The sequence below is a fragment of the Piliocolobus tephrosceles genome, chromosome 1 (genome assembly GCF_002776525.5).
Source record: "Piliocolobus tephrosceles isolate RC106 chromosome 1, ASM277652v3, whole genome shotgun sequence".
NCBI classification, from domain to species: domain Eukaryota; kingdom Metazoa; phylum Chordata; class Mammalia; order Primates; family Cercopithecidae; genus Piliocolobus; species Piliocolobus tephrosceles.
Genome location: NC_045434.1, coordinates 167,153,792 through 167,178,762, shown reverse-complemented (window position 1 = coordinate 167,178,762; position 24,971 = coordinate 167,153,792). Strand labels below are relative to the sequence as shown.

Below are 24,971 nucleotides of genomic sequence, written 5' to 3'. Positions count from 1 at the left end.
GGGCGCCGCCGCTCAGTTCAGGGTCCGAGCCTGGAGGAGTGAGCCAGGCAGTGAGACTGTCTCAGGCGGGCTGGAACGTGCAGTTGCAGTGGCGGCTCCCAGCTCCCAGCCAGGATTCCGCTCGCCCCTTCGCGCGCCCTGAGCCTGAACTCCAGCTCCTGCACAGTCCTCCCCACCGCAAGGCTCAAGGCGCCGCCCGCGTGGACCGTGCGCGGCCTCTAGGTCTCCTCATCAGGACGGCAACCTCTCCCCTGGCCCTGATGGGTACCGTCAGCTCCAGGCGGTCCTGGTGGCCTCTGCCGCTGCCACTGCTCCTGCTCCTGCTTCTGGGTCTCGCGGGCGCCCGTGCGCAGGAGGACGAGGACGGCGACTACGAGGAGCTGGTGCTAGCCTTGCGTTCCGAGGAGGACGGCCTGGCCGACGCACCCGAGCACGGAGCCACAGCCACCTTCCACCGCTGCGCCAAGGTGCGGGCGTAGGGGTGGCAGGCCTGGGGGAACCCGCAACCGGGACGGTGCGGTGCTGTTTCCTCTCGGGCCTCAATTTCCCCCCATTTAAGAGAGGAAGTGGGGTGCAGGTCTCCGAGGGCTCTTCTCTTGGCACGATCTTGGGGACTGCAGGCGAGGCGGCGTGGGAGGACGGGTCGTGGGGAGCGCGGTGGAGAGCGGAGACGGCCGGCCTTTCGGGGACTTGCAGGGGCGTGCGGCTGCGCTATTCCGTGGGAAGGCTCGCGAGGTTGGGAGACTGGGAGGCTGAGGGCGGGCGGGCAGAGCACTGCCAGGGTCTCCTGCCCAGATTTCAGACTTTCCGCCTCGCCGCGGCACAGGTGGGTAAAGAAGTGAATGCCTGGAACGCACTGGGAACGCACCAGACACAGAGGAAGCGGGCTTGCCATTATAGTGGGTTCCGATTTGGTTTGGGAAATATGGGCAGCGGAGGATGGAAGGCCTGGAGAGAAGGCCCTACCCGAGACAGGAGCGTGGTGGGAAGGACTGCAGATGCTGGGAGCGCGAGGCAATTTCTTTACCACACAGAACTCATGCTGTAGTATTCCATCTGCTTCAACTGAAGAAAAGAACCAGCTGAAGGGGCAAGGGAGAAGGGGCGGAGTTATTCTCAAGGCCCATTGGTGTCCTGTAGGACTCAGGCAGGGAAGGGCCCTTGGTGCTCTGGAGCCGGAGGTGGCGCGCCTGGTACTGGGACCCCGCAGCTGAGCCCGGCGCCTCAGTCCACCTGGCTGTCTGCTGACCGACCGTGGGTGAGGCGAGTTTGCTCAACAACTCTGCCAGCATCTGGCCCTCAGGCTCTGGGAAGCTTCTTCCCGGGGCGGGACCACTAGTTTTTTCTAAGTATTACCAGCCCAGGACTTGGCTGAGGTTCTGTGTCCCCCAGCTTGGAGTCAGATCTGGGGTTGAATGATGGCTTCCTCTCACTAGCTGTGGTGCCTGACAAGCCACTTATCCTTGAGCCTCCATTGCCTAGTCTTTAAAAAGGAAGTGACCATACTCCCTAAGGGCTCAGTGGCAGCACATGGGGAGATGAAGGGAAAGTTCTGTTGACCATGAGTGACCTCACTCATGCAAGCCCAGGGAGGGATCACTTGCAGTTTTGCCCCTGTCTGCAGGGTGACCTGTTGGTGACATTGTCTTTGCTCCAAACCACAGCTCCCGGGGCAGAGGGGAGAATTCTGCCACTCACAGCTGCCTGCCCCGTCTGAGTGTTCTGGGTGGCAGGATGGCATGTCCTTACTCAGCTCAGTATAGCCCTCTTCCTTGTTCCCTGAACCTTTGACTTTCTAGAAGGATGTTGTGGGGTTGTAGCCAGGAAAAGAAAGGGCATTTCAAGTTACCACTGCTCCAAAACAACTGTTCTGGAAATAGGGAGTACCCCATCCTGAGAGGTGAGTAAGCAGAGGCTGTATGACCACCTGAACCAAGCCCTTGAGGATGTTTCTTCTCTGGTGGAAGTTTGGAACAGGAGCCTCCTCAAGTTCATTTATTCATTCATTCAATGGATATTTTGTGGGAATCGAATTTAGAATGAAAACTTTTTTGGCAAGCAGAAAAGGATTTTTAGACCAATCCTTTTGTTTTAGTCATGATAAACTGAGGCTCAGAGAGAGGAGGTCACCCCAGGTGCATTAGAACTGGGTTTCTAGAACTCACATTCCACTGCACAGAGTTCTCTCCCAATTCATTCGATTTTTATTTAGCAGAAGGCATTTTTAGATGAATCTTTGAAGCATTAGTAGGAGTACAGCGATGACGATGTCAGGAGAACTGTATTCTAGGATTAGGAGGTACCATGAACAAAGGTACAGAGCTGGGAAAACCAGAGGTGGAGGATAAGGAGCACGTGTCCACAGTTCTTTTTCTCTTTTTGAGATGGAGTTTTGCTCTTGTTGCCCAGGCTGGGGTGCAATGGTGCAGTCACTGCAAACTCCCCCTCCCAGGTTCAAGTGATTCTCCTGCCTCAGCCTCCCAAGAAGCTGGGATTACAGGCACCCGCCACCACACCCAGCTAATTTTTGTATTTTTAGTAGAGACGGGGTTTCACCATGCTGGCCAGGTTGGTCTTGAACTCCTGACCTCCTCAGTGGATCTGAGGAGGTGATTCGTCCGCCTTGGCCTCCCAAAGTGCTGGAATTACAGTTGTGAGCCACTGCGCCCAGCCTCCACAGTTCTTTATCCACCTTCTGAAATGTAAAATGTTCTGAAAACCAAAAGTTTTTTTGTGATTTATTTGATAGTAGCATCTGACGTGAACTGACATGAGATTATTTTTAATCTAGTTGTGTGAATATGCGTATTCATGTATTTTGCTGCATAGATTACATATGCAGCTCCAGATTCCTCCAAGCAGACTCTCTGATTGCCCACTACTGTCTTTCTAAAATCCAAACAAGTTCTGAGGTTCAAAACCGATTTGGCCCTAAGGCTTTGGGTAAAGGGGGTGAACTCTGTTCTACTCTGACTGGAGTCCAAGATGCGTATATACAGAGATGTGGGTGGTGAGGCTGCAAAGGTAGGTTGAGGTAGGGGCCAGGGAGAAGCATGGAGTTTAGACTTGATCCATGAGGCTGTGGGGAGCCACTGAAGGTTCTTGAGCAGGTATGTCTGCCTGAGAGCAGCTGGAGCAGACGAGAGCTATAACCAAACAAATCACCTGCAGATCATGGCTGCTATAGTTTGTCCCCTCCAAATCTCATGTGGAAATGTGGTCACCAGTGTTGGAAGTGGGGCCTAATGGGAGGTGTTTGGGTCATGGGGGAGGAACCCCCATGAAAGGCTTGGTGCCATCCTTGTGATAATGAGTGGATTCTCCCTCTATGATTTCCCTTGAAGGCTGATTATTAAAAAGAGCTTGGTACCTCCCTCTCTTCTCTCTTGCTTCTTCTCTTGCCATGTGATAGATCTCTGCACGTGTAGGCTCCCCTTCACCTTCGGCCATCAGGGGAAGCAGCCTAAGCCCCTCACCAGAAGCAGGTGCTGGTGCCATGCTTCTTGGAGAGCTTGCAGAGCCATGAGCTGAATAAATCCCTTTTCCTTATAAATGACCCACCTTCAGGTATTCCTTTATATAGCAACACAAAAGGACTAAGACAGTGGCCTTGATTCTTCTCTCTCTTTAAGAAGTGTTGCCTTTGCTCACTTAGTCATCCCTTCTGCCTGCATTTGTAGAGCATCTGGATGGGAGATTTATACAACCGTCACTCTTGACCTTCCCAGCAGGCCTATGTCATAAGTACTATGATCTCCACAGTACAGTGGAGATATCTGAGGCCCAGAGAGGTTGAGTGACTTGCTCATGGCCACACAACCAGTAAATATTAGAGCTGGAATTCAGGTCCACGGTTTCCTGGCTCCAAAGCCCATGAGTTTTTCCCTCAGTTTATTCTGATTGGGGCATGGGGGAGGAGGTGGCCTTTGGGCAGGGCCGCCACGGGTAACCAGGCCCATAGAGAGCTGGGTGCAGGTACAGAGGAAAACCTGTTGTCGAGTGCGGCCCATGGTTCCCATTTTTGCCTGACTGGCACATTTGAAAGTGTTATATAACTATGTGAATAATAATAGTTGGCCTATATGAGTTTTTTAATTTGCTTTTGGGTCCGCATTTGGTAACTTCTTTATCATTTACTACACTCTGTTGTGTCTCTTTTGTTGTAATTCTAATTTGTAAGTAGGGGTGAGAAAAAGTACACATAGGGTTTGCTGGGTTTCTTCCATGTCATCATGTTCCTCCGTGCACGGGGCCAGGATCCGTGGAGGCTGCCCGGCACCTATGTGGTGGTGCTGAAGGAGGAGACCCACCGCTCGCAGTCAGAGCGCACTGCCCGCCGCCTGCAGGCCCAAGCTGCCCGCCGGGGATACCTCACCAAGATCCTGCATGTCTTCCATCACCTTCTTCCTGGCTTCCTGGTGAAGATGAGTGGCGACCTGCTGGAGCTGGTGAGCCACCCTTTTTGGGAATGGCACTTCCTGATAGGGCTGGGCCACTGCATATACACTGGGGACTGTGCTTAGTAGGCCTATTGCTGAAAATCAGAAGGGGACAGCAAGTATGTATTGAGCACTTATTAGGTACCAAGCACAGTAACCACTGGCTTTCTGTATGGAATTCCCTTTAAGCCTGGCCATGCCCCAGTGGTATGTCCATCTTCATTTGGAAGTTCAGAGGGGACCACACAGACAGCTAGGGGTAGACCCTGGATCAAACCCAGTGGTCTGCCTGCCAGCCACTCTTGTGCCAATGCATCTGCTGCCTATGGAAACCTTTAGGGACAAGGCCCTGGGATGTTCAATGGAGCCTGAGTCATTTTATAAAAAAGCATGACTCAAGGGTCCGCAATTTCTTTGAGGCTGCTGCTATCAGAGTAAAGTCCCTACTTTAGGACAGGGTGGCCCTCCTCCCTCCTGGATGTCACATCTTTGGTGGAGGGGCAGAAAGGGGACTGGGTATTCTCCTCACCCTGGCCCTAATGCTTCAAATCTTAAAAAAACTTTCTTGTTTTTGCTTCTGCCCCACCTTCTAGCCCACCTCTTTTCCTGGCCTCTCACTTGATGAGAGCGTGTGTCATTTTCACACTGATTGTCCACACGGCAGGGGGTGCTTCTCAGCCTCCTGCAGACAGTAAGGCCCAGGGTCTTGCCCAAGGTCACACAGCATGTAATAGGCAGGATCAGAGTCTGGACCTGGGTCTCCTAGCTGCACTGTACTGCTGCTCCACGGGTTAATCGGCTCAGCATCCCGTGGCTGAACAGCTACCTCATACCAAGGCCTGTAGGACCACGACAAGGATTGACAAGGTCCCTGCCTTAGGAACCTGTAGTCTAAGTAGAGGAGACTGACAAGTCAATGCCTTCCATCAGTCTGCTCAACACACGTTTACCAAGCGCCTACTGTGTGCTGCAGAGGCGAAGATGACACAGCCCAGGCCTTTCCCTCGAGCTTACAGTTCAGAAGGAGAGACTGATCAGTGACCGCCAGTACAGTTGACTGTGGGACAATGTGCTCAGCATTGGGGAGAGATGAAGAAGGTACCCGTGTAGCACCAGATAACAGGCACAAGCCCCACAGGCCAGGGCAGCTGCTCAGAGGAGAGTAGGCCAAGCAGAAGAAAAGCAGAAGGCTGCAGGCATTTGCCATCGAGACCTGGGCTTCAAACTGGGCATCATACCAGCTTGGGTTTGAGTCCCACCCAGCCCCTTATTAGTTGTCTAACCCTGGGCAAATGCCTTCACCTCTCTGAGCCTCATTCCCCTATCTGTAAACCAGTTATAATAATGGGAACATTCATTTAAGGACTAAATGAGGTTGTGAAGCATTCAGCAGATGCTAGGTATGGAAACTCGCCAAAGTGGGGGCAGGTTAAGAAGCCTCTGGGGATTCCAAGGCATCCAGGGACTAGTTGTGGCAGGAAGCTGTTACCGCTTAGGTCTGAAGGGTAAGGAGAGGGAATAGTTTTCCTCTGCCCAGTTGGAGCTGGTGGCACGGAGGAGAGGCTGCCCGTGGGGAGTCCCCTGAGGGTTCACCGCTGCCATGCACAGGGAGTCAGGAGGTAGGGAGGGAGTGGGGCAGATGCACAGTTTTTTGTTTTTGTTTTTGAGATTCTGTTGCCCAGGCTGGAGTGCAGTGGCGCCACGTCAGCTCACTGCAACCTCTGCCTCCCGGGTTCAAGCAATTCTCATGCCTCAGCCTCCTGAGTAGCTGGAACTACAGGTGTGTGCCACCATGCCCAGCTAATTTTTGTATTTTTAATAGAGATGAGGTTTCACCATGTTGGCCAGGCTGGTCTCGAACTCTCGACCTCAGATGATCCCCCACCTCGGCCTCCCAAAGTGCTGGGATTACAGGCATGAGCCACCGCACCCAGCTGCAGATGCACTCTTGTCCCTCTAACTCCTGCTGGTGCCTCCCATTGGCTGAGCCTAACTGGAGGCTTTGCAAGGGAGCTGGTGCTGCAGTTTGCACTGAGCAGGCTGGAGAAGGCCAGGGAATAGACTGGGGGACAAACCGAATTGCCAGTGCTGTTATGTCATGATTTAGGCATGGTGTCCAGGGCCTGAGCTTCACTCCGTGTCCGCCCTGCCCAGAGCCTTGGCACAGCCTGGCTCCCAGACAAGATGTCAAGTTCAGAATCCTTCCTAAAAGGAATCCTTTGTGCCAGGCCTTGTTGCAGGGATATGGGAGTGCTGGGCTCCCAGCCTGATCAATGAGTGAGAAAACTCAGGCTCCTAGTCTGTCCTCCGGGGCACCAGGAGGGAGTCCGCTGGGACAAGGTGGGAGGCTGCTGGGCTGGGATGTGGGGATAGGTGTGATCAGGTGAGGCCAGGCTGTGGCTGTGTTTGCTGCTGTCCAGATGGCTTAAGCAGAGTCCCCCGACCTCTCTGGCTTCTGCAGGCCCTGAAGTTGCCCCATGTCGACTACATCGAGGAGGACTCCTCTGTCTTTGCCCAGAGCATCCCATGGAACCTGGAGCGAATTACTCCTGCACGGTACCGGGCGGATGAATACCAACCCCCCAGTAAGACCCCCTCATCTGTGCGCTGCCCCTCCACACCTGAGCTGAATCCATTTGCTTTGCCTTGGCCTTGCCTCCCTGCCAGTGGTTTCCACTTCTTGGGGGGCTTTGGGACTCAGCACCTCCACTGACCCCTTTTTTTCTGTCCCATCCCCAACCCCTGCGGCCCCCACTGCCTGCCTTCCTGTTGCTCCACAAATGCAAAAGTCTTGCCTTAAATGATCCTCTTTTCCTCCTTGTCTCTTGTTTTCCTCTTCTCTCCATTTGGAATGGCCCAGCAGGCTGCACTTACCTTGGAAGGAGGGTTCATCTGATGGTGACTCTACCTAGGGCCTCCCCAGGCCTCTATAACTCCCAGTGCCCTGCAGAGTGGACTAGACCCCTTAATGGGACAGACACAACCCGGACTGGGATGCCCCTGCCTAGCTTCCTGTTTTGCTGCTCCACCTGCCTCCAGCTCTGTTTGGCTTTCTGGCTCTCCCTGCATGGCCCACTTTGTGTCTTCCCTCTAGGCCTTTCCTTCCACTGTTCCCTCTGCCTGGTGTGGCCTGACTACGGGAGGGAGGGAGGAGGAGCAGCCTTGGAAAACAGTCTGCATTCTAGCAGGGCCTTGCAGGTGGCAATTCCTTGCAGGTGGCAATTCAGTCGGGGAAGACTCTAGATGCACCTGGCCTGAGGAGAGGATGAAGGGTTCTAGTTGGACTGTGTTAAGTTTGAGGTGCCCATGGTGTGAGGTCTGCAGCTCAGTGCAGAGACGATGCAATGTGGTGGGTTCATGCAACACGGTGCCAGGACGCAGAGGGGACAGGACAGCTCCTCTGTAGGAGGAGCCTGTTCCTTTCCAACCAGGTGGGACCTCTTCTGTGGATCCCTGGAGCCCCCTGCACTCCACATCGGTGCCTCAAGGATCTCCCAGAGCAGGCTAATATCAGAGACTGAGAGGGTCACTGGCAGAGGGTCACAGAGGCCCCAGTCCAGGCAGAAGACCGAGAAGATCTTGCCCCCTAGGTTAGTTTCCTAGCACTGCTGTGACAAAATACCACCCCTTTGTTGGAATAAGTTGATTCTCTGCAGTACTGGAGGCCAGAAGCCTGAATCAGTGTTGGCAAGACCGCGTTCTCCCTGGGAGCTCCAGGGAGAAGTTTCTCTTGTCTCTTCTGTGTCCCGACAGCGGCGGCACACCCATCCCAGCCTGTCTTCACACAGCCTTCTCTGTGTCTCTCTCTTCATTGTCTCCTAAGGACACTTGTTGTTGGATTTAGGGCCAACTGGATCATCCAGGATGATCTCATGTGGAGAACCTTAACCACGTCTGCAAGGACCCTTTTTCCAAATCAGGTCACAGCCACAGGTGGTGCGGGTTAAGATGTGAGTGTACCCTTTGGCAGCCGCCATTCCCTCCTCTCCCTTGGGCCAGAAGCAGCTGTGGGGCCCTTTCCTCCCCATAGGATGCCCATGGATTGTCCCCCTCCCCACTTCCCCCGAGTGTCTGTGGGAAGTGGCAGGAACGGCAGGCAGGGGTGTGGAACCCCTTCTGGAGTCACATCAAGGGCTTGGCTGGAGGACATCCTCCTGGAGCTGTTGGGCTGGCATGGGCAGGCTGGCTGGGCCCAGCGGCAGCCTCTTCATTCATGGGGAGGCCACAAGCATGGGCCCTGGAGCTGGCTGCCGCCCTCAAACCCAAACTCTGCACTTTTAACTGTGTGACCCTGCACACGTCACTCACCCTCTCTGATCCTCAGGTTCCTCTGCAAAAGCGAGGGAATAGTAACCCTCACTCTGCAGGGCTGTTTGGAGGGTTAAATGAGTTATTGCTGTAGCATGCATTTCTCTGCCAGGTATTGAGTGAGGTGCTGTGATGTTAGCCCTGCAGTTTTCTTTTCTTACCATTCAACAATAACGTCTTGAGCACCCACTGTGTGCCAGGCACCATATTAGGTGCTGGGGATACAAAGGTGAATGCAATGGCCGTGGTCTCTTTCCCCAACGGTGTATCCAGAAGATTAATCCATTCCTGAAACAAATGCTACTCGACACAAATTAGTTCTGGATAGGCTGAGAGCTCTGAAGGAGTGCAGGCAACTGCGAGCCTGTGTATCGGCAGAAGGATCAGGAAAGGCTTCCTGGAGGAAGTGCTGTTCCAGCCAAGACCCGCGGGGGCATTATTAACCAGGCAAAGGGGACAGTGTCCAAGCAGGGGAATGAACGTGGACTGAAGCTGTGAGGCAGGAGGGAGTGTAGCCTGTGCAGAAGGGACTGAGGCTGGTGAGACCAGCAGGGCCTGGGTGACCTCCAGGGCAGATGTGAAAGGAAGAACTCGGCCACAGTCTGAGCTTCTCAGGCGCATGGCAGGGCTGCCTGGTGAGAGCGAATGAGCTCTCTGCTCTGGAGGTATGCACGCAGGACTGGGCTCCCACCTGCCAGAGGCCACAGAGCTTTCTGTACCAACCCAGAGGCTGGAAGAGGCCACTCCAAGGCCTCTTTGCCCCTGAGAGTGGTGGCTTTTCTTGAGGCCACCTTGCCATGCTGTCACAGGGAACCAGCAGCCTCTGCCTCCCCCAGGGGTTTGGAGGATAGAGGGAGGCCTAGGAAGGGCCCCAGAGGCCCTGTGTCCTGTCCGAGCGGAGCCCCTTTCCAGCCTCTCACTGGACGGAAGCCCAAGGATGTTCCTGTGGGGGCTTTGGCTTGTGCTTTCCCTCCAGCTGTGGAGGTCGTGGTAGGGCTGTGGGCCCTGGGTGGGCATTCCAGGCTTACAGCCTCTCTCCTGGCAATGTCTTACCAAGAGCTGCCCCTTCGCCAGGCCCACCTGCCCTCTGCTGGCCATGCTTGCAGCCTCCTGACCCTGTCCCAGCAGGAGAGTGCGCTGGTGTCAGCGGGCGGGAACTGCCTGTATTTAGAAGGTGTGGGGCTGCGCTGGGGCCACACCCCAGGCCCAGGGATGTGACCTCACAGTGGTCACATCATCTTGCAGTGGACAGCTCCAAGTACAGCTCCTGGAGCAGATGGTGGTCCCAAGCACAGGTGGGACCAGAAAGGATTGTCACCTGGGCTAACTCAGCTGCAGCCTCAGTTCCCTTCTCACACATGATGAGGAGCATGGACTGGAATCCTGCCCAGCAGGCCTTCTGCTTGATGTGCGTTGTGTGGCTTATGTCCAGGTAGGGAAGCAGCTTCTGTGCTGTCTTCTAGATGAGGCTGTATCCCCTGGGCTGTATGCCGATGTATCCAGTCGTCCCATCAGCCTGGAAGCTCTGAGGGAGAACCTTGGGCTGCTTCCTAAGCACCTGTATCCCCTGTAGTCAGCTCGGGGTGTCTGCTAGGAGCAGACTGAGCATGGTTTATGGGCCTGGCACCATCTGGCCTCTGCCCACCTTGCTGGCCTTGTCATGTGTCTGCCCCTCCAACATTCTATAGCCCAGTTCAATATCTAGTGGTTCCTCTAGGGTGACCAGCACCCTTTGGTCTCCAGATGTCTTCAGGTCGGAGCTCACAGCGCTCTCAACCACCCCTTCCCAGTGTAGCACTGGGCACGTGGTAGATGCCTACTGATGAGTGAAAACTCCTAACACACTCAGAGAGCAGGGACTCTGCCTCATCCCGCAGCCTGGGAGGACAGGCAGCCTGCCGAGGACCTGCCCAGCATGCTACAGAAGTAACCAAAGTGCCCATGGGCACTGATCAGTGGAGCTTCCTGCTGAGACTGGAGGCCATAGGGCAGCGTGAATAGTGTCTGTGCAGGCTGGGGACTCACAGTTCGGACTGTGCCCAGCCCTACTGCCATGGTGGGTGGGTGGGAGGATGTAGGACTGGGAGCTGACCTTGCCCGAAATTAGTGTGGGATCTCAGAGCAGCCACTGAATTGCTCTGTAGTGGGCTAAATAGTGGCCCCCACAGATACACACACCCAGACAGAGCCTGTGAGCCTGACCTTATTTGGAGAAAAGGTCCTTATAGATGTAATTAAGCATCTCAAGATGGCATCATCTGGATTATGCGGTGGGCTGTAAGTCCTGTGATATGTCTTTATGAGAGAAAGGCAGAGGGAGATTTGAGACACACAGGAGGGGCCGCTTGGAGACAGAGGCGGAGATTGGAGAAATGTGACCACAAGCCAGGGAGCATCAGCAGCTACCAGAAGCCGGAAGACGTGAGGCAGGGTTCTCCCGGGAGCCTTCGTTGCTGAGTCTGGGAATTTGTTACCGAAGCCATAAGAAGCGACGACACTCCCTGAGCCTCCCGTACTTGCTCACCTGTCCTGAGATGAGAATCTCTACTCTGCAGCATATTTGGAGGATCACTGCGGGAGACACAGAGGTGCTGTTCAGATGGCACTTCAGAAGACTCAGGAGACCCTGGGGCAGGAGCAGGTTGATTGACAGCCCAGAGGGCTACCATCTGGTTCTACCTGAGGCCCTGCTTCTCCTGGCTGCAGGGGTTCCAGGGCCAGGCCATTTCCGCTGGCGCAGGACTCTTCTAGCAGCAACCTGCCTGAAGTCTTCTTTTGGCCTGGCTGAGAGTTTCTGAGACCCGCGCTGGAGCGGAGGTGCTTCCTTCTTTGCTTCCCTTCTTCCTCCCTCTCCTCTCTGTCCAGTGGGCTGGACCTGCCTTGCATCTGTGAGCTCTCCCTACTTTCTCCTACACCCCGATCTTTGTCCTGCACAGGCGACTCCCCCAGTGAGTCTCTTGCAGCTTTTACCCCAGTGCCTGCTTCTTGGAGAATCCAAACTGATCCAATTAGGGATGATAAGTGTAGGGTAGGCTCTCGGTGACTGTTTTCTCTGAGGCTGTGACTCGTGTGAGGCGGAAGCAGCCCCTGTGAGCCCTTCTGGTACGTTGTGGAGTGCTGAATGCTTGGACCTGGAGTCAGGAGGCGCAGACACACATCCTGTCCGAGCTGCAGCTTCCTGTCTCTAAAATGAGCCGACCAGCGCAGGTGGCCAGACGTCACTGTTATTCTTTGAGTCTTTAAATCATGTTGTCTTTCTCGCAGACTTGGTGAGCTGTGAAAAGCTATAATAGGGGCTTTATTTTACACTATGATATTATTTCTTGAACATTCATATTATTGTTGGATATTTATATTAATATGAAGGAGCAGGATGACTTGGGTCATTCCTGGCAGTAGCATTGCCAGCTGATGGCCTTGGACAGTTATCTGCCCCCTCTAGGCCTCCCTTTCCTTGTCTATGAAATATAGAATAGGATGTAGCGTGTGAGGATTTTTTTGGAGGTTCAGTGAGTGAATATATTTAAGGTGCTTTCACCAGTGCCTGGGATGTACTCCACAGTTTCTGTGTGTTAACTATAAGGTTGACTTCATGCTCATTCCCTCTTCTCCCACAAATGTCACCTTGGAAAGAAGGAGGCAGCCTGGTGGAGGTGTATCTCCTAGACACCAGCATACAGAGTGACCACCGGGAAATCGAGGGCAGGGTCATGGTCACCGACTTCGAGAGTGTGCCCGAGGAGGACGGGACCCGCTTCCACAGGCAGGTAAGCATGGCCCTCTGGTGGGAGGGCTGCCTCTGCCCATATCCCATCCTGGAGGTGGGTGGGGACTCCCGTCCAAGAGTGTTGCCGCTGTACTGCTGGGCCACAGCCCCCAGCTGTCACTGTCCCCTCCCTGCCATCAGTTGTGGGAAGGGTGTTCATCCATCCAGCCACCTGCTGATTTGTTATGGGGTGGGGGGGGGTCTTTCTTACATGGTCCTTGTGTTGGCTGAGCAGGCCAGCAAGTGTGACAGCCATGGCACCCACCTGGCAGGGGTGGTCAGCGGCCGGGATGCCGGCGTGGCCAAGGGCGCCGGCCTGCGTAGCCTGCGCGTACTCAACTGCCAAGGGAAGGGCACAGTCAGCGGCACCCTCATAGGTGAGTGATGGCCCCAGACAGCGCTGGTCTCTCTCCATCTGGACCTGGCCTGGGAAGTGGCTTGGGCTGGGCCCAGGGAGAGCTAGTCTCCTAACCAAGAATGCTGTGGCAGCCTCTGCCGCAGAGCCAGAGAACCAGAGTGCCAAGGCTAGCAGGGTCCCCAGTCACCACGAGTGCAGATGAAGAAACGCAAGCCCCAGGAGGGTTATGCAGGTAGCCCAAGGAGTGCAGACTTGACCCTGGGTCAGTGACCTTTCCACAATTCCACACTGCTCCCCTTTTCAAATCTGGTGACATCTTTGTGTCTTTTGTGATATTATCTTCAATGTGGAGGGACTCGAGGTGATCCAAGCAAACTTCTTCTATTTTCTGCTGCATACCTCTGAGACCAGGGGACTCACTTACTTGCATGACTGGGCCCTGCAGGTCACACTGGCCAGGCAGATGTGGTGGAGGAACTGGCAGAGGACTTTTTCTACACTATGACTATATTTAGTCCATCTGCAGCCCCCTGTGAAGTCCAGCTGAGAACTAGGACTCCAGGGGCCTGTGGACAGAGAAGACGTAGGGTGCTCTCCCTTACTGACTTCCTCCTGTGGCCATTGAGCAAGGCCTCTGTACAACATGCCCTGGGGCCGGCCTTGCCATAGCTGCTGAACAGTTGATGGAACCAGTCCAGAGAGGGGAGGTGACTGCCCAGGGTCACACAGCGCAAGCTGATGACCTCACTGGGAAAGGTGCCAGCTCTGGGCAGCAGCTTGACTTCCACGGCAGGCCCCAGGCCCCAGGCCCCAGGGTCAAACACTGGCTCTGGAGCTAGCGGAAGCAGCCCATGAGTCTGTTTGAAAGGCTGAGGAGGCCCAGGAGTCTTCCCTGTGTTCCACCAGTTCTGCCCTGAGACTTTGCTACAGAGTACAGGTTTTGATGTTCAGTTTTAAAGGCAAGAATCAATAACCTTCGGCCCCATCAGGTGACCCCTTGTGCCTGTCCCACCCCTTTATTGACTGACCTCGGCTCAGTCAGGCCAGTTCCTGAAGGTCAGTGTGTGGAGAGGAGGCTGTTCTTTCCCAGAAAGGCCTTCCCCAGGCCTGGTGCTCTGGCCTCTGGAGGACTTCCTGGAGAAGTCCCTTCTTTGGCATCCCAGTGTATGGGAAGCTCTTACTGCATGACCTGGCACAGGGCAGGGGCTCAGGAGTCACTCTTGCCTTCCTTGCCGCTGCCATTTCCTCCTCTGTAAGCAGGTGATTGTGTGTCGAGTCTGAGCACAGAGATAAGCATACAGCAGGTGCTTAATAACTAGCAGCTGCAGGCTGGGCGTGGTGGCTCACGCCTGTAATCCCAGCACTTTGGGAGGCCGAGGTGGGCGGATCACTTGAGGTCAGGAGTTCGAGACCAGCCTGGCCAACATGGTGAAACCCGTTTCTACTAAAAATACAAAAATTAGCCAGGCGTGGTGGTGGGTGCCTGTAATCCCAGCTACTTGGGAGGCTGAGGCAGGAGAATCACTTGAACCCAGGAGGTGGAGGTTGCAGTGAGCCGAGATTGTGCCACTGCAATCCCACCTGGGTGACACAGCGAGACTCTATCTCAAAAATAAATAAATAAATACATAACCAGCAGCTGTAAATGTGGCTGTTGTTCTTCACCTCCACACTCAGTGCCACTCCACTCCCTTCCTCCGTGGTGTGAGGGACCTCACTAGCTGTCTTCTAGGAGGAGCATGGCTGTGAGATTCCATCTCCATCCTTGGCCACAGCTCCTGGAGACATCTCAGAGACCAGGATCTGGAAGGCTCCCACACCCCATTTGACAGGGGAGAAACTGTCAGCTCCAGGTCCTCTTGCACATCAGGGCCAGAGCTGAGTTAGGCTCCCAGTCTCCAGGCCCCTGGGCCAGAGCTCACAGGCTGGCAAAGGGTTAGAACTGTTACTGGTGGCTGGGTGCGGTGGCTCACACGTGTAATCTTAGCACTTTGGGAGGCTGAGGCTGGCAGATCACGAGGTCAGGAGGTCGAGACCATCCTGGTGAAACCCCATCTCTACTAAAACTACAAAAAATTAGCCGGGTGTGGTGGCGGGGGCCTGTAGTTCCAGCTACTCAGGAGGCTGAGGCAGGAGAATGGCGTGAACCCGGGAGGCAGAGCTTGCAGTGAGTCAAGATCTCGCCACTGCACTCCAGCCTGGGCAACAGAGCGAGACTCCATCTCAAAAAAAAAAAAAAAAAAAGTGCTGTCACTGGTGACAGTAGCATGAGGTAGATCATGGTCTACACCAAAATGGGGGATGTAGTGCCACTGAGGCCAGAGGGAACCACACCCTCAAGGGTGGGGAGTTATGGTATGAGGGGTCCTGGGTGTGGAGTCTTTTAATTCTTCAGACAATCCTGGGAGCAGCTGTCCCTGTTTCATAGAGTGGGGTCACACAGCTGGTGAGTGGGCAGCCAAGACTCTGTTCAAGTTTGTGTGGGTTCAACACTTGTGGCCACGGTGGAGGGGCATCTGAGCCAGGCCTCAGAGAGTGGCAGGGGGAAGTTGGGTGGGGCAGGGCACCCTTCTCATTCCTCTGAGGCTCATCCTCTCAGTGCCTCCGTTCCCTGGAAAGGGATAATAAGGTTATTGTGAGGATCCCCTGAGTTCATATATTCAGACTCTTAGAGCCAGGCACACAGAAGGGCCGGGGTTGGCTAGTTTGATTGCTGAGCTTTGATTGCTAATATCTTCCAGTTTCTATTGGTCAAGGTTCTGCAGAGAAGCAGAGCCAGTAGGATGTATATATTAAGTTTCAAGGAATTGGCTCATGTGACCGTGGGGGCTGGCAAGTCTGAAATCCACAGGGCAGGCCAGGCAATTCCTGCAGAATTTGATGTTGCAGTATTAAGTCCTAAGGCAGGCCCGGAGTAGAATTCTTTCTTCCCTGGGAGGCCTCAGTCTGTTCTCTGCAGGCCTTCAACTGATTAGATGAGGCCCACCCACGTTCTGGAGAGTAACCTGCCTTACTCAGTCTCCTGATTTAAATGTTAGTCACATCTAAAAAATATTTTCGCAGCAGCATTTCCACTGGCTTTTGACCAAACATCAGGTCACCAAGTTGATCCCCAAAATTAACCATCAGTCTGTGCCTGTAAGGGAGGGGCTGGGAAAGGGGAACAGTTCTCCCCAGGGGGTGACCTAGGTTTGTTCCTTCCAGGCCTGGAGTTTATTCGGAAAAGCCAGCTGGTCCAGCCCGTGGGGCCACTGGTTGTGCTGCTGCCCCTGGCGGGTGGGTACAGCCGGGTCTTCAACGCCGCCTGCCAGCGTCTGGCGAGGGCTGGGGTTGTGCTGGTCACCGCTGCCGGTAACTTCCGGGACGATGCCTGCCTCTACTCCCCAGCCTCGGCTCCCGAGGTAGGTGCTGAGGCTGCTGCCCCAAGACGGGGGGCGAAGGGCAGGCGGGCCCCGTGCGCTTCTTGTAGCACGTTCCTGGAGGCTGAACCCTTCTGGCTTTGGAAGGAGTCGTCAGAGACCCCCGCCATGCAGGAGGCTGGGGAGGAAGGGGCTCGAGCCTCCATCATCCCAGAGTCTCAACAGCAGTGTCCCCGCCACGCCCCCACGTAGCAGCGCCCACGTAGCCACGCCCCCACACCCAGTCCTGGCCACTCTCCCTCCTGAAGGTCTCCTGGTAGCCGCCCCCTCCCCATCTCCATCCCCAGGCCCTGCGTCTTCTGCCCAGTATTCTTAGGGCCCGCCCAATATTCTTAGGGCCTCCCCACTATCCAGATCCCTCCGCGGCTGCATGATTGACCACTTGAGCGAGGCTAATGTGAATGGAAGCAGTTGAGGGGTCAGACCTCACCCGAGGGACATCCAGAGTGTGCCGCAGGGCCGTGCAATGTGGCTGCGGGGACACAGACACGGAGCTTCGGCCCTGAGGAGCTGGGGGGCAGTGACCGTCCCTCCTCTAACCACCACTCCTCCAGTGTCAGGACACTGCGGGTATCTAGGGGAGAGAATCTTGTTCCACTTCAAGTCTGGAACTTCAAGTCTTTGTGTGTGCGCGCGCGCGCGTTGTGGGTGCGGATTGGGGAGCAGATGCGTACCTGACAGCGGTAACCTAGATCCTCCCTGGCCTCTGAGGCTTCCCTAGCTGCCGAATTTAAAGGCATCAAGCAAACAAAGCCCAGCACATCTCTGCCTTGCCCTCTCAGTTTCCCCCCGTGGCACTTAGAGCCACCTGATACACCGAGTAGTTTCCTGTCTCCCTCACTAGAATGTAAACTCCACAGGGGCATTGGGAATGCTGCCTGGCTATGGTAGGAACAGAGGGGAGCACCAGGGCGGGGCAGGGCTGCCAGAGTTCTGCCTGGGGAGTCAGATTTTCCTTAGGAGGGGACATTTGAATGGGACCCAAACAGGTGTACAGCAGTTGTTCAGCCCAGCTGGCAAGGCCTCAGTTTGCTTCTGCAACCCCTCTCTTGGCCTCCTTTCTCTGCCACCTACCTCCTCACCTTTCCAGGTCATCACAGTTGGGGCCACCAATGCCCAGGACCAGCCGGTGACCCTGGGGACTTTGGGGACCAACTTTGGCCGCTGTGTGGACCTCTTTGCCCCAGGGGAGGACATCATTGGTGCCTCCAGCGACTGCAGCACCTGCTTTGTGTCACGGAGTGGGACATCGCAGGCTGCTGCCCACGTGGCTGGTAAGTCACCACCCCACTGCCTTGGCCACGGTGATGCTAACAGCCCCTTTGGCAGTCAGGGTCTGTGCCGGGACCTCCAGTGCCAGGCTCTGTGCAGGGGGACCAGAGATGAGACAGGCCTGATGGTGCCTTCGTGGACACTCAGTCTGATGAGGGAGGCAAGTGCACAGTGGGAACACGAGGTCAGGGCTGTATTAGAGGGAGCCCAGAGGAGGCACCTGCCCAGCCCAAGGGTCAGAGAAGGCTTCTTGGACGAGGGACATTTGTTCTGGAGCTTGATGGATGAATAGGAGTCCACCTGGCCGATAAGACAGCAACTACCAAGGCTTAGAGATGTGACGGAAGGCTGTCTTACCTCACTGTGTGAGGGACTGCAGGCGGCTTACCTTCGAGAAGAGAGCTTGGTGTCTCTGTGTGTGCACGTGTTTTTGTGTGTATGTGTATGCCTGTGTGCACTGGCAGGAGTCCCCTGCTGGGGCAGGAGGGTCAGGCCATCACCATCTTTCACCATTCACCCCTGTACCAGGCATTGCAGCCATGATGCTGTCTGCAGAGCCAGAGCTCACTCTGGCCGAGTTGAGGCAGAGACTGATCCACTTCTCTGCCAAAGATGTCATCAATGAGGCCTGGTTCCCTGAGGACCAGCGGGTACTGACCCCCAACCTGGTGGCCGCCCTGCCCCCCAGCACCCACAGGGCAGGTAAGCAGGATGGCAGGGTGGGCAAGGCCAGGCTGGGGCTTGGGAGGGCTGTGTGACCTTGACAGTCTCTCCCCTCTCCTTTGTCTGTGTAAGGAGGATGACACCACCTTAAATAGGATTAAATGAGAAGGGGGCTCTGAAAGGGCTTTGCAATATTTCCATAACATGTTTTTATAGAGACAGTTGAGTATGTTCTTTTTCTTTTTTGAGACGGAGTCTTGCTCTGTCGCCCAGGCTGGAGTGCAGTGGCCGGATCTCAGCTCACTGCAAGCTCCGTCTCCCGGGTTCACGCCATTCTCTTGCCTCAGCCTCCCGAGTAGCTGGGACTGCAGGCGCCCGCCACATCACCCGGCTAGTTTTTTGTATTTTTTAGTAGAGATGGGGTTTCACCATGTTAGCCAGGATGGTCTCGATCTCCTGACCTCGTGATCTGCCCGTCTCGGCCTCCCAAAGTGCTGGGATTACAGGCTTGAGCCACTGCGCCCGGCCGAGTATGTTCTTTAAGCCCTCCTCTCTCTCCTACCATGAACTAAAGATTTTTGTGGAGGTCCCCTCACTCCCAGCACCCCCTCCTCATCCCAGGCGCTTTTTGCAGGTTGGCAGCTGTTTTGCAGGACTGTGTGGTCAGCACACTCGGGGCCTACACGGATGGCCACAGCTGTAGTCCGCTGTGCCCCAGATGAGGAGCTGCTGAGCTGCTCCAGTTTCTCCAGGAGTGGGAAGCGGCGGGGCGAGCGCATCGAGGTGGCTACCCCTCCTTCGTGTGTGTGTGTGTGTGTGTGTGTGTGTGTGTCAGTGCTGGGCCCTCAGGGACCCGCAGCAAGCCCCTCCATCCTCGACACTCCAGCTCTTCTGTAAGCTTATAGGACTGGCCAGAGCAGGAGTGGGGCGCTCCTCATCTCACGTGGCTGGGGGCTGCTGGAGAGAGCCACAGTGAGAAGGGTTTCCTAGAGGCTGCAGGACAGTGCTGGATGGATTTTCAATGCCCATCTGGGTGTCAGCGTGAGGGTCAGGGATCTGCTACCCTGGACTCAGCCATCTCTAGGCCCTTCTCACTCAGGTGCTCCATGGTTCTGGGAGCTGATAAATCTCAAACCAGCAAAAAAGGGGAATTGACGTTGATGCTACAGGATAGTGCACAGACGCCATCTGGTCGCAGCATTTTGGTGGAAGGGCAGTGCCCAGCCAGGAGAGTGAGGAGGCGCAGGCATGTCTGGCCTGGGAGATGGTGTCTTAATGCTTGTGTGGGAGGCAGAGTGGGTGGGGTGGGGCCGGCTGGGTCCTTGCTTTGGCCTCTTGGATTTCCCTGTATCTCCATTTGGAAACCACTCTGTGTTTGGAAGAACTTTTGATTTTCAGAGCTGCCCATCGGCAGAACAGTCTACTTTGGGCGGGAGCGAGCTTCTTGTCCCCAGAAGGCTAGGAGCAGGGTCTGACTGGCCCCTGGTAGGGACACTGACGAGGGTGCTTGAGTTGATCCTGTCTATTCCCTTTCTCTGTTTTCAAAGGCCATTCTAAAGCAGATTCCCATTTCTGTCTTTGACTCTCAGGCCCAAGGGGGCAAGCGGGTCTGCCGGGCCCACAACGCTTTTGGGGGTGAGGGTGTCTACGCCATTGCCAGGTGCTGCCTGCTACCCCAGGTCAACTGCAGCGTCCACACAGCTCCACCAGCTGGGGCCAGCATGGGGACCCGTGTCCACTGCCATCAGCAGGGCCACGTCCTCACAGGTAGGAGGCTGGGCCTGCCCGGGCGTGAGGAGAGTTCCCTTTCTCCTTATGCTCCCACTGCCCGCAAGGCTTGGTCCTCATGAGTGTGATCCATGAGACTGGAACCTGACTTTCCATTCCATACTCTGGTTCTGCCACTTCCGTGCCCTTTGACCCTGGGTAGGTGACCTTACTTCTCGTCTCAGCTTCCTCCTCCATAAGAGGGAAAAAGGTATTACCTGCCTCATTGTGTTGCGAGGAGATAGGGCACTGGCCTGGAGCATGGCAGGTGCTTTGCCCAAGTTGGTGCAGTTTAGGAGAGGCAGCTCCAGAGAGAGGCCCCCGGCTGGGCTGAAAGGAGGGCAGACCTCAGTTTGAATTTCACTCTGCCACTCGATAGCTCTGTGACCCTGGGCAAGTTACTTAACGTCTCTGTACGAGGAAATGATGGGTGCTAAGCACTTAGCTTAATGCTGGGACAATATAGATTCTAGCTATCGTTACTATTATTGTCATCACCCATTGCTTTAAAATCCGGTCTCTGGTATAGGCAACTATTGATAGGCTACCCTGTGTTGAAAACATGTCCAGGCAGGTAGCAGGAAGTCACAGATGGGGACTCCTGGGGCATCAAGGGCTGGCGCCCCGAGGCTGAGCTGTTCTGGTTGGGTGGAGCGTGAGAGGTCTGGGAAGACAGTGGAGCTCCAGCCTGGAATAAGAGGCTCAGAGTTGATTCTCATCTGAACATGTCCAGGGGAGCCACTGAGGGTTTGGGAACAGGAGGGTGAGGGTGAGAACCTAACTCTGGGCACAGCAGGCTGGCATGTAGGATGGATGTTCAGGAAAGATGAGCGTAGTCAGGTGGCTGGTGCCCTTGTCCAGGGGAGAGGCTCCATCCGGTCCGGGGATCCTGGCGTGGAGGGAAGTCCGCCATGCTCTAATCACACTCCCCTTTGGAAGTTCTCAGCCGATGAACTCACAGGCACATGTCAGTTGGAAGTCATGGAATCTGACTCTATGAGGCACACCTCAAAGAGCCCCATTTTGCAGCTAAGGGAACTGCAGGCTGGACATGCTGAGTGACTGCCCTGAGCCCTTGCATCTAGGACATAGAGAATGTTAGTAACCATGACCCTACCATGTTCAGAGCACATGCCAGGCTCCATGCCGGGGCTTCACACGTGTCATCTTCACAGTGTCCCTGTGAGTAGGTGCGGTTTCTCTTTCCATCTTACAAATGAGTAAACAGAGTCTCAGTGTAGCTGAGTAACCACTATTTTCGGTTTCTTAGCCAATGGGTGTGTCTGACTCCTAAGCCCATGGAGGGCATCCCCAGGTGGTCCAGACAGACCCCAGCTTACCCTTGAACTTCTGCCTGCTGGCTGCATGGGGAGGGGCTGGGGGGAGTTTGAGCATCTCAGACCATAGAGCCCCTGCCTCACTGTCTCCATCTCTGGGTGGAGAGATGATGTTTCCCCTGAGAACCTAAGGCTCAGGTTGAATGGCTCTCCCATGGTCACACAGCTGGTCAGGAGCGGAGTTGAGAACGCAGGAGTCCTGATGCTCAGGCCAGCATCTCTTATCTTCTTTGAGTTGTTTCTGGGTTTCCTAGCTCTTGCCTCACACCTTAAAGAGAGAAGGTCTGATGGGGATGGGCCCTGGAGCCGGAGCGTTCCAGCATTTCACTATCTGAGCTGGCCTTCCTCTGACCCAGGCTGCAGCTCCCACTGGGAGGTGGAGGACCTTGGCACCCACAAGCCGCCTGTGCTGAGGCCACGAGGTCAGCCCAACCAGTGTGTGGGCCACAGGGAGGCCAGCATCCACGCTTCCTGCTGCCATGCCCCAGGTCTGGAATGCAAAGTCAAGGAGCATGGAATCCCGGCCCCTCAGGAGCAGGTGAGGAGGCCTGTGAGGACGGGTGGGCGGGGTGCCATGGGGTGGCGTGGGTCTCTCCTGTGCAGCTTTTCTGTGTCAGTTTGTGCCACCACCATACCGCCATGCATCAGGGTGGTGGTTTGCCGGGTAGATGCTGTGGGCAGCTTCCGCCATTGTGCGGACAGCATGTGTATGTATCTGTGTGTGGCTGGGTCTGTTTTTGCTTTTGTCCAGATCAGTAAGGTTTGTTGCCTGAGTACCCCACTCCACTTGGTGTAGAATGTGCATAAATTTGGCATAAAGAAATACAATATGCATGCATTTATTGATTGATCTATTTTTTTCTGAGATGGGGTCTTGCTATGTTGCCCAGGCTGGTCTCAAATCCCTGGGCTCAAGCGATCCTCTGGCCTCAGCCTCCCCAAATGTTGGGATTACAGGCATGAGCCACTGCACCTGGCCTCTCTGATCTATTTAACAAACCTGCTGGGAGGTTCTCAGGGTCAGGAGCAGCACTGGGCTGTGAGGACACAGAGCTCACTCAGCCATGACCCACAGTGGGTGCCTGAGCTGCATGCTGAAGGTTGTTAGCATGATCAGCAAGGCAAGAAAAGGCCCTGCCGAGATTAGCGAGGCACGTGCCAAGCCCTGGAATGTGAGAGCCAGGCCTTCTAGAAACCTGGGTGTGGACATGACCAACAGTTGCTCTGGAACTCTCCTTTTTAAAAGCCAGTGAGAGCTTCTTAAAAGGCAGCCCTAAGGAGTCCACTCTTAAATGAACTCAGACTCGGTTTTAAAATGCAAGTCTGAGTTGATTCTGGTCTGGCTGGTGCATTCCTCGATAGCAAAAGACAGTGTTGTTCTTGGATCCACTTCCCCTGGGTGCACTGAGGGCTGCGAGGTTCCAGGTGCTCTTCCTGGCACTGGGGAGGGATACAGGCCCGACAGACATGTTGTTCTCCCTCCTGGAGCATCTATTTTAGTGGGGGAGGACAGAAAACAAACCAGTAAATTACAGAGTACTGAAAAGATGCGATGGAGAAAACTATAGCAAGGAAGGGAATGGGGTGGGGGAGAAGTCAGGAGAGGTCTCGCTGAGAAGGTGGAGAAAATGGGCCATCAGGCAGGGAATGTGTTCCAGGCAGAGCAAAGGCCCTGGGGTGGGGATGCGCCCGGGAGTACCAGGAAACCAGAGAGGTGGGAGTAGTTATGAGGTGGGAGATGCCTCAGAGGGGACAGGGCCAAGTCAGGTGAGACCCGAGGGCCACAGTCAGGAGTCAGCTGGGGCCACACAGGGGTCCAGCCTAGGGGGAGTGTGATCTGGCCTGGATCTGAACCTCTCACTGTGGCCTAGCTGCTGAGCTGAGAAGAGATGACAAGGGCCTTAGGCAGAAGCAGGGAGACTGGAGGGAGGCAGTGGAGGGTCCAGGCGTTGGGGCGGGGCTCAGGCTGGAGTCTGAAGGGAGCCTGCAGGCCTGGTGGGTGGACATGGGTGGGAGAAGGGGAGGACGGCACCAAGGCTCGGGCCCCTGGACAGATGGAGTTGCCATTAAGTGGGATGGGGCAGGCTGTGGGGCTGTCAGTTTCAGAAGGAAGATGAGTTTGGCATTGGCATGGTAGGCATCTGTCTGTCCCCACGCCCCTCAAACCAGGCATGAAGCAGGAGCTCACGTGTTTGGTCAGCGATGGTGCAGAACCGCCTGGGCGGGAGGTGTGGGGCAGGAGGTGTGGGGCGGGAGGTGCGTGTTTGTGTCTCAAATGGGCCCTGAGCCAGGGAGGGCTATCTGCTCTTTGGCCTCACAACGGGATGTTGGAGGGAGAAATGAAGTGTAGGTGGGGGTCCCGGGCCACGCTGGACATGTGCTTTCTTCTCCTCGGCCCTGGCAGGTGATCGTGGCCTGTGAGGACGGCTGGACCCTGACCGGCTGCAATGCCCTCCCTGGGACCTCCCACGTCCTGGGGGCCTACGCTGTAGACAACACGTGTGTGGTCAGGAGCCGGGACGTCAGCACCACAGGCAGCACCAGTGAAGAAGCCATGGCAGCCGTTGCCATCTGCTGCCGGAGCCGGCACCTGGTGCAGGCCTCCCAGGAGCTCCAGTGACAGCCCCATCCCAGGATGGTGCCTGGGGAGGGTCAGGGGCTGGGGCTGAGCTTTAAAATGGTTCCAATTCAGGAGGCTGAGGCAGGAGGATGGCGTGAACCTGGGAGGCGGAGCTTGCAGTGAGCCAAGATTGCGCCACTGCACTCCAGCCTGGGCGACAGAGCGAGACTCCGTCTCAAAAAAAAAAAAAAAAAAAAAAAAATGGTTCCAACTTGTCCCTCCCTCAGCCCTCCATGGCCTAGCCCGAGGGGATGGAGATGCTTCCACCTTCCTGGAGCTGCTGGCCTGGCCCTTGAGTGGGGCAGGCTCCTTCCCCGGAACTCACTCACTCTGGATGCCCCCTCCCCTGGCGGAGGTGCCAGGAAGCTTCCTCCCTCACTGTGGGGCATTTCACCATTGAAACAGGTTGAGCTGCGCTTGGTGCTGCCAGCTGCTCCCAACATGCCGACATCTGTGGGCAGAATGGCTTTTATTGAGCTCTTGTTCTGTACCAGGCATTCAGTCCTCACGTCTCCACCAAGGAGGCAGGATTCTTCCCATGGGTAGGGGAGGAGGTGGTAGGGGCGGCAGGGACAAGCATTGTCGGGGGGCTAGTGTGAAAGATGCTGATGGCCCTCATCTCCAGCTCACTGTGGGGAAGCCCCTTGGGGCTCCCTTGATTAGTAGAGGCTCAGCTTTCTGGATGGCATCTAGCCAGAGGCTGGAGATCAACGCGTCCCTGGTGGTCATGGGCTGTGCCTTGGTTTCTTGAGCGACCTTTACTCTGCTCTATGCCAGGCTGTGCTAACAACACCCAAGGGTGGCCTGCAGGGAGCCGTCACCTAGGACTGACTCTGCAGTGTGCAGTGGTGCACGCACCGTCTCAGCCAACCCGCTCCACTACCCAGCAGACTACACATTTGCACCCCTGCTTTACAGGGGAAGCAACCTGGAACCAGAGGAGGCATGCCTGCCAAGCTCACACAGCAGGAATTGAGCCAGAAACCCAGACTGGGCTGCCTCTGAAGCCAAGCCTCTTCTTT

The 24,971-nt window shown here is 55.5% G+C and overlaps 1 protein-coding gene across 1 annotated transcript; it reads left to right on the top strand.

Moving 5' to 3' along the window:
* Positions 1 to 260: 260 nt before the first annotated feature.
* PCSK9 (proprotein convertase subtilisin/kexin type 9) lies at positions 261 to 23,949 on the top strand. Its single transcript, XM_023186843.2, has 12 exons — positions 261 to 467; positions 4,257 to 4,448; positions 6,901 to 7,024; positions 12,381 to 12,514; positions 12,749 to 12,890; positions 16,076 to 16,272; positions 17,381 to 17,564; positions 18,091 to 18,264; positions 18,860 to 19,008; positions 19,815 to 19,992; positions 21,686 to 21,867; positions 23,734 to 23,949. Exons 1-12 carry the CDS (start codon positions 261 to 263, stop codon positions 23,947 to 23,949), a joined length of 2,079 nt encoding a protein of 692 aa, XP_023042611.2.
* Positions 23,950 to 24,971: the final 1,022 nt, after the last annotated feature.

Excerpts from the sequence above, each read along its gene's own strand:
- PCSK9 (XM_023186843.2), top strand. The coding sequence starts at position 261 with ATGGGTACCGTCAGCTCCAGGCGGTCCTGGTGGCCTCTGCCGCTGCCA. Across the intron at positions 12,515-12,748 it reads GGACCCGCTTCCACAGGCAG|GCCAGCAAGTGTGACAGCCA; the intron begins GTAAGCATGGCC and ends TTGGCTGAGCAG. Across the intron at positions 21,868-23,733 it reads TCCCGGCCCCTCAGGAGCAG|GTGATCGTGGCCTGTGAGGA; the intron begins GTGAGGAGGCCT and ends CGGCCCTGGCAG.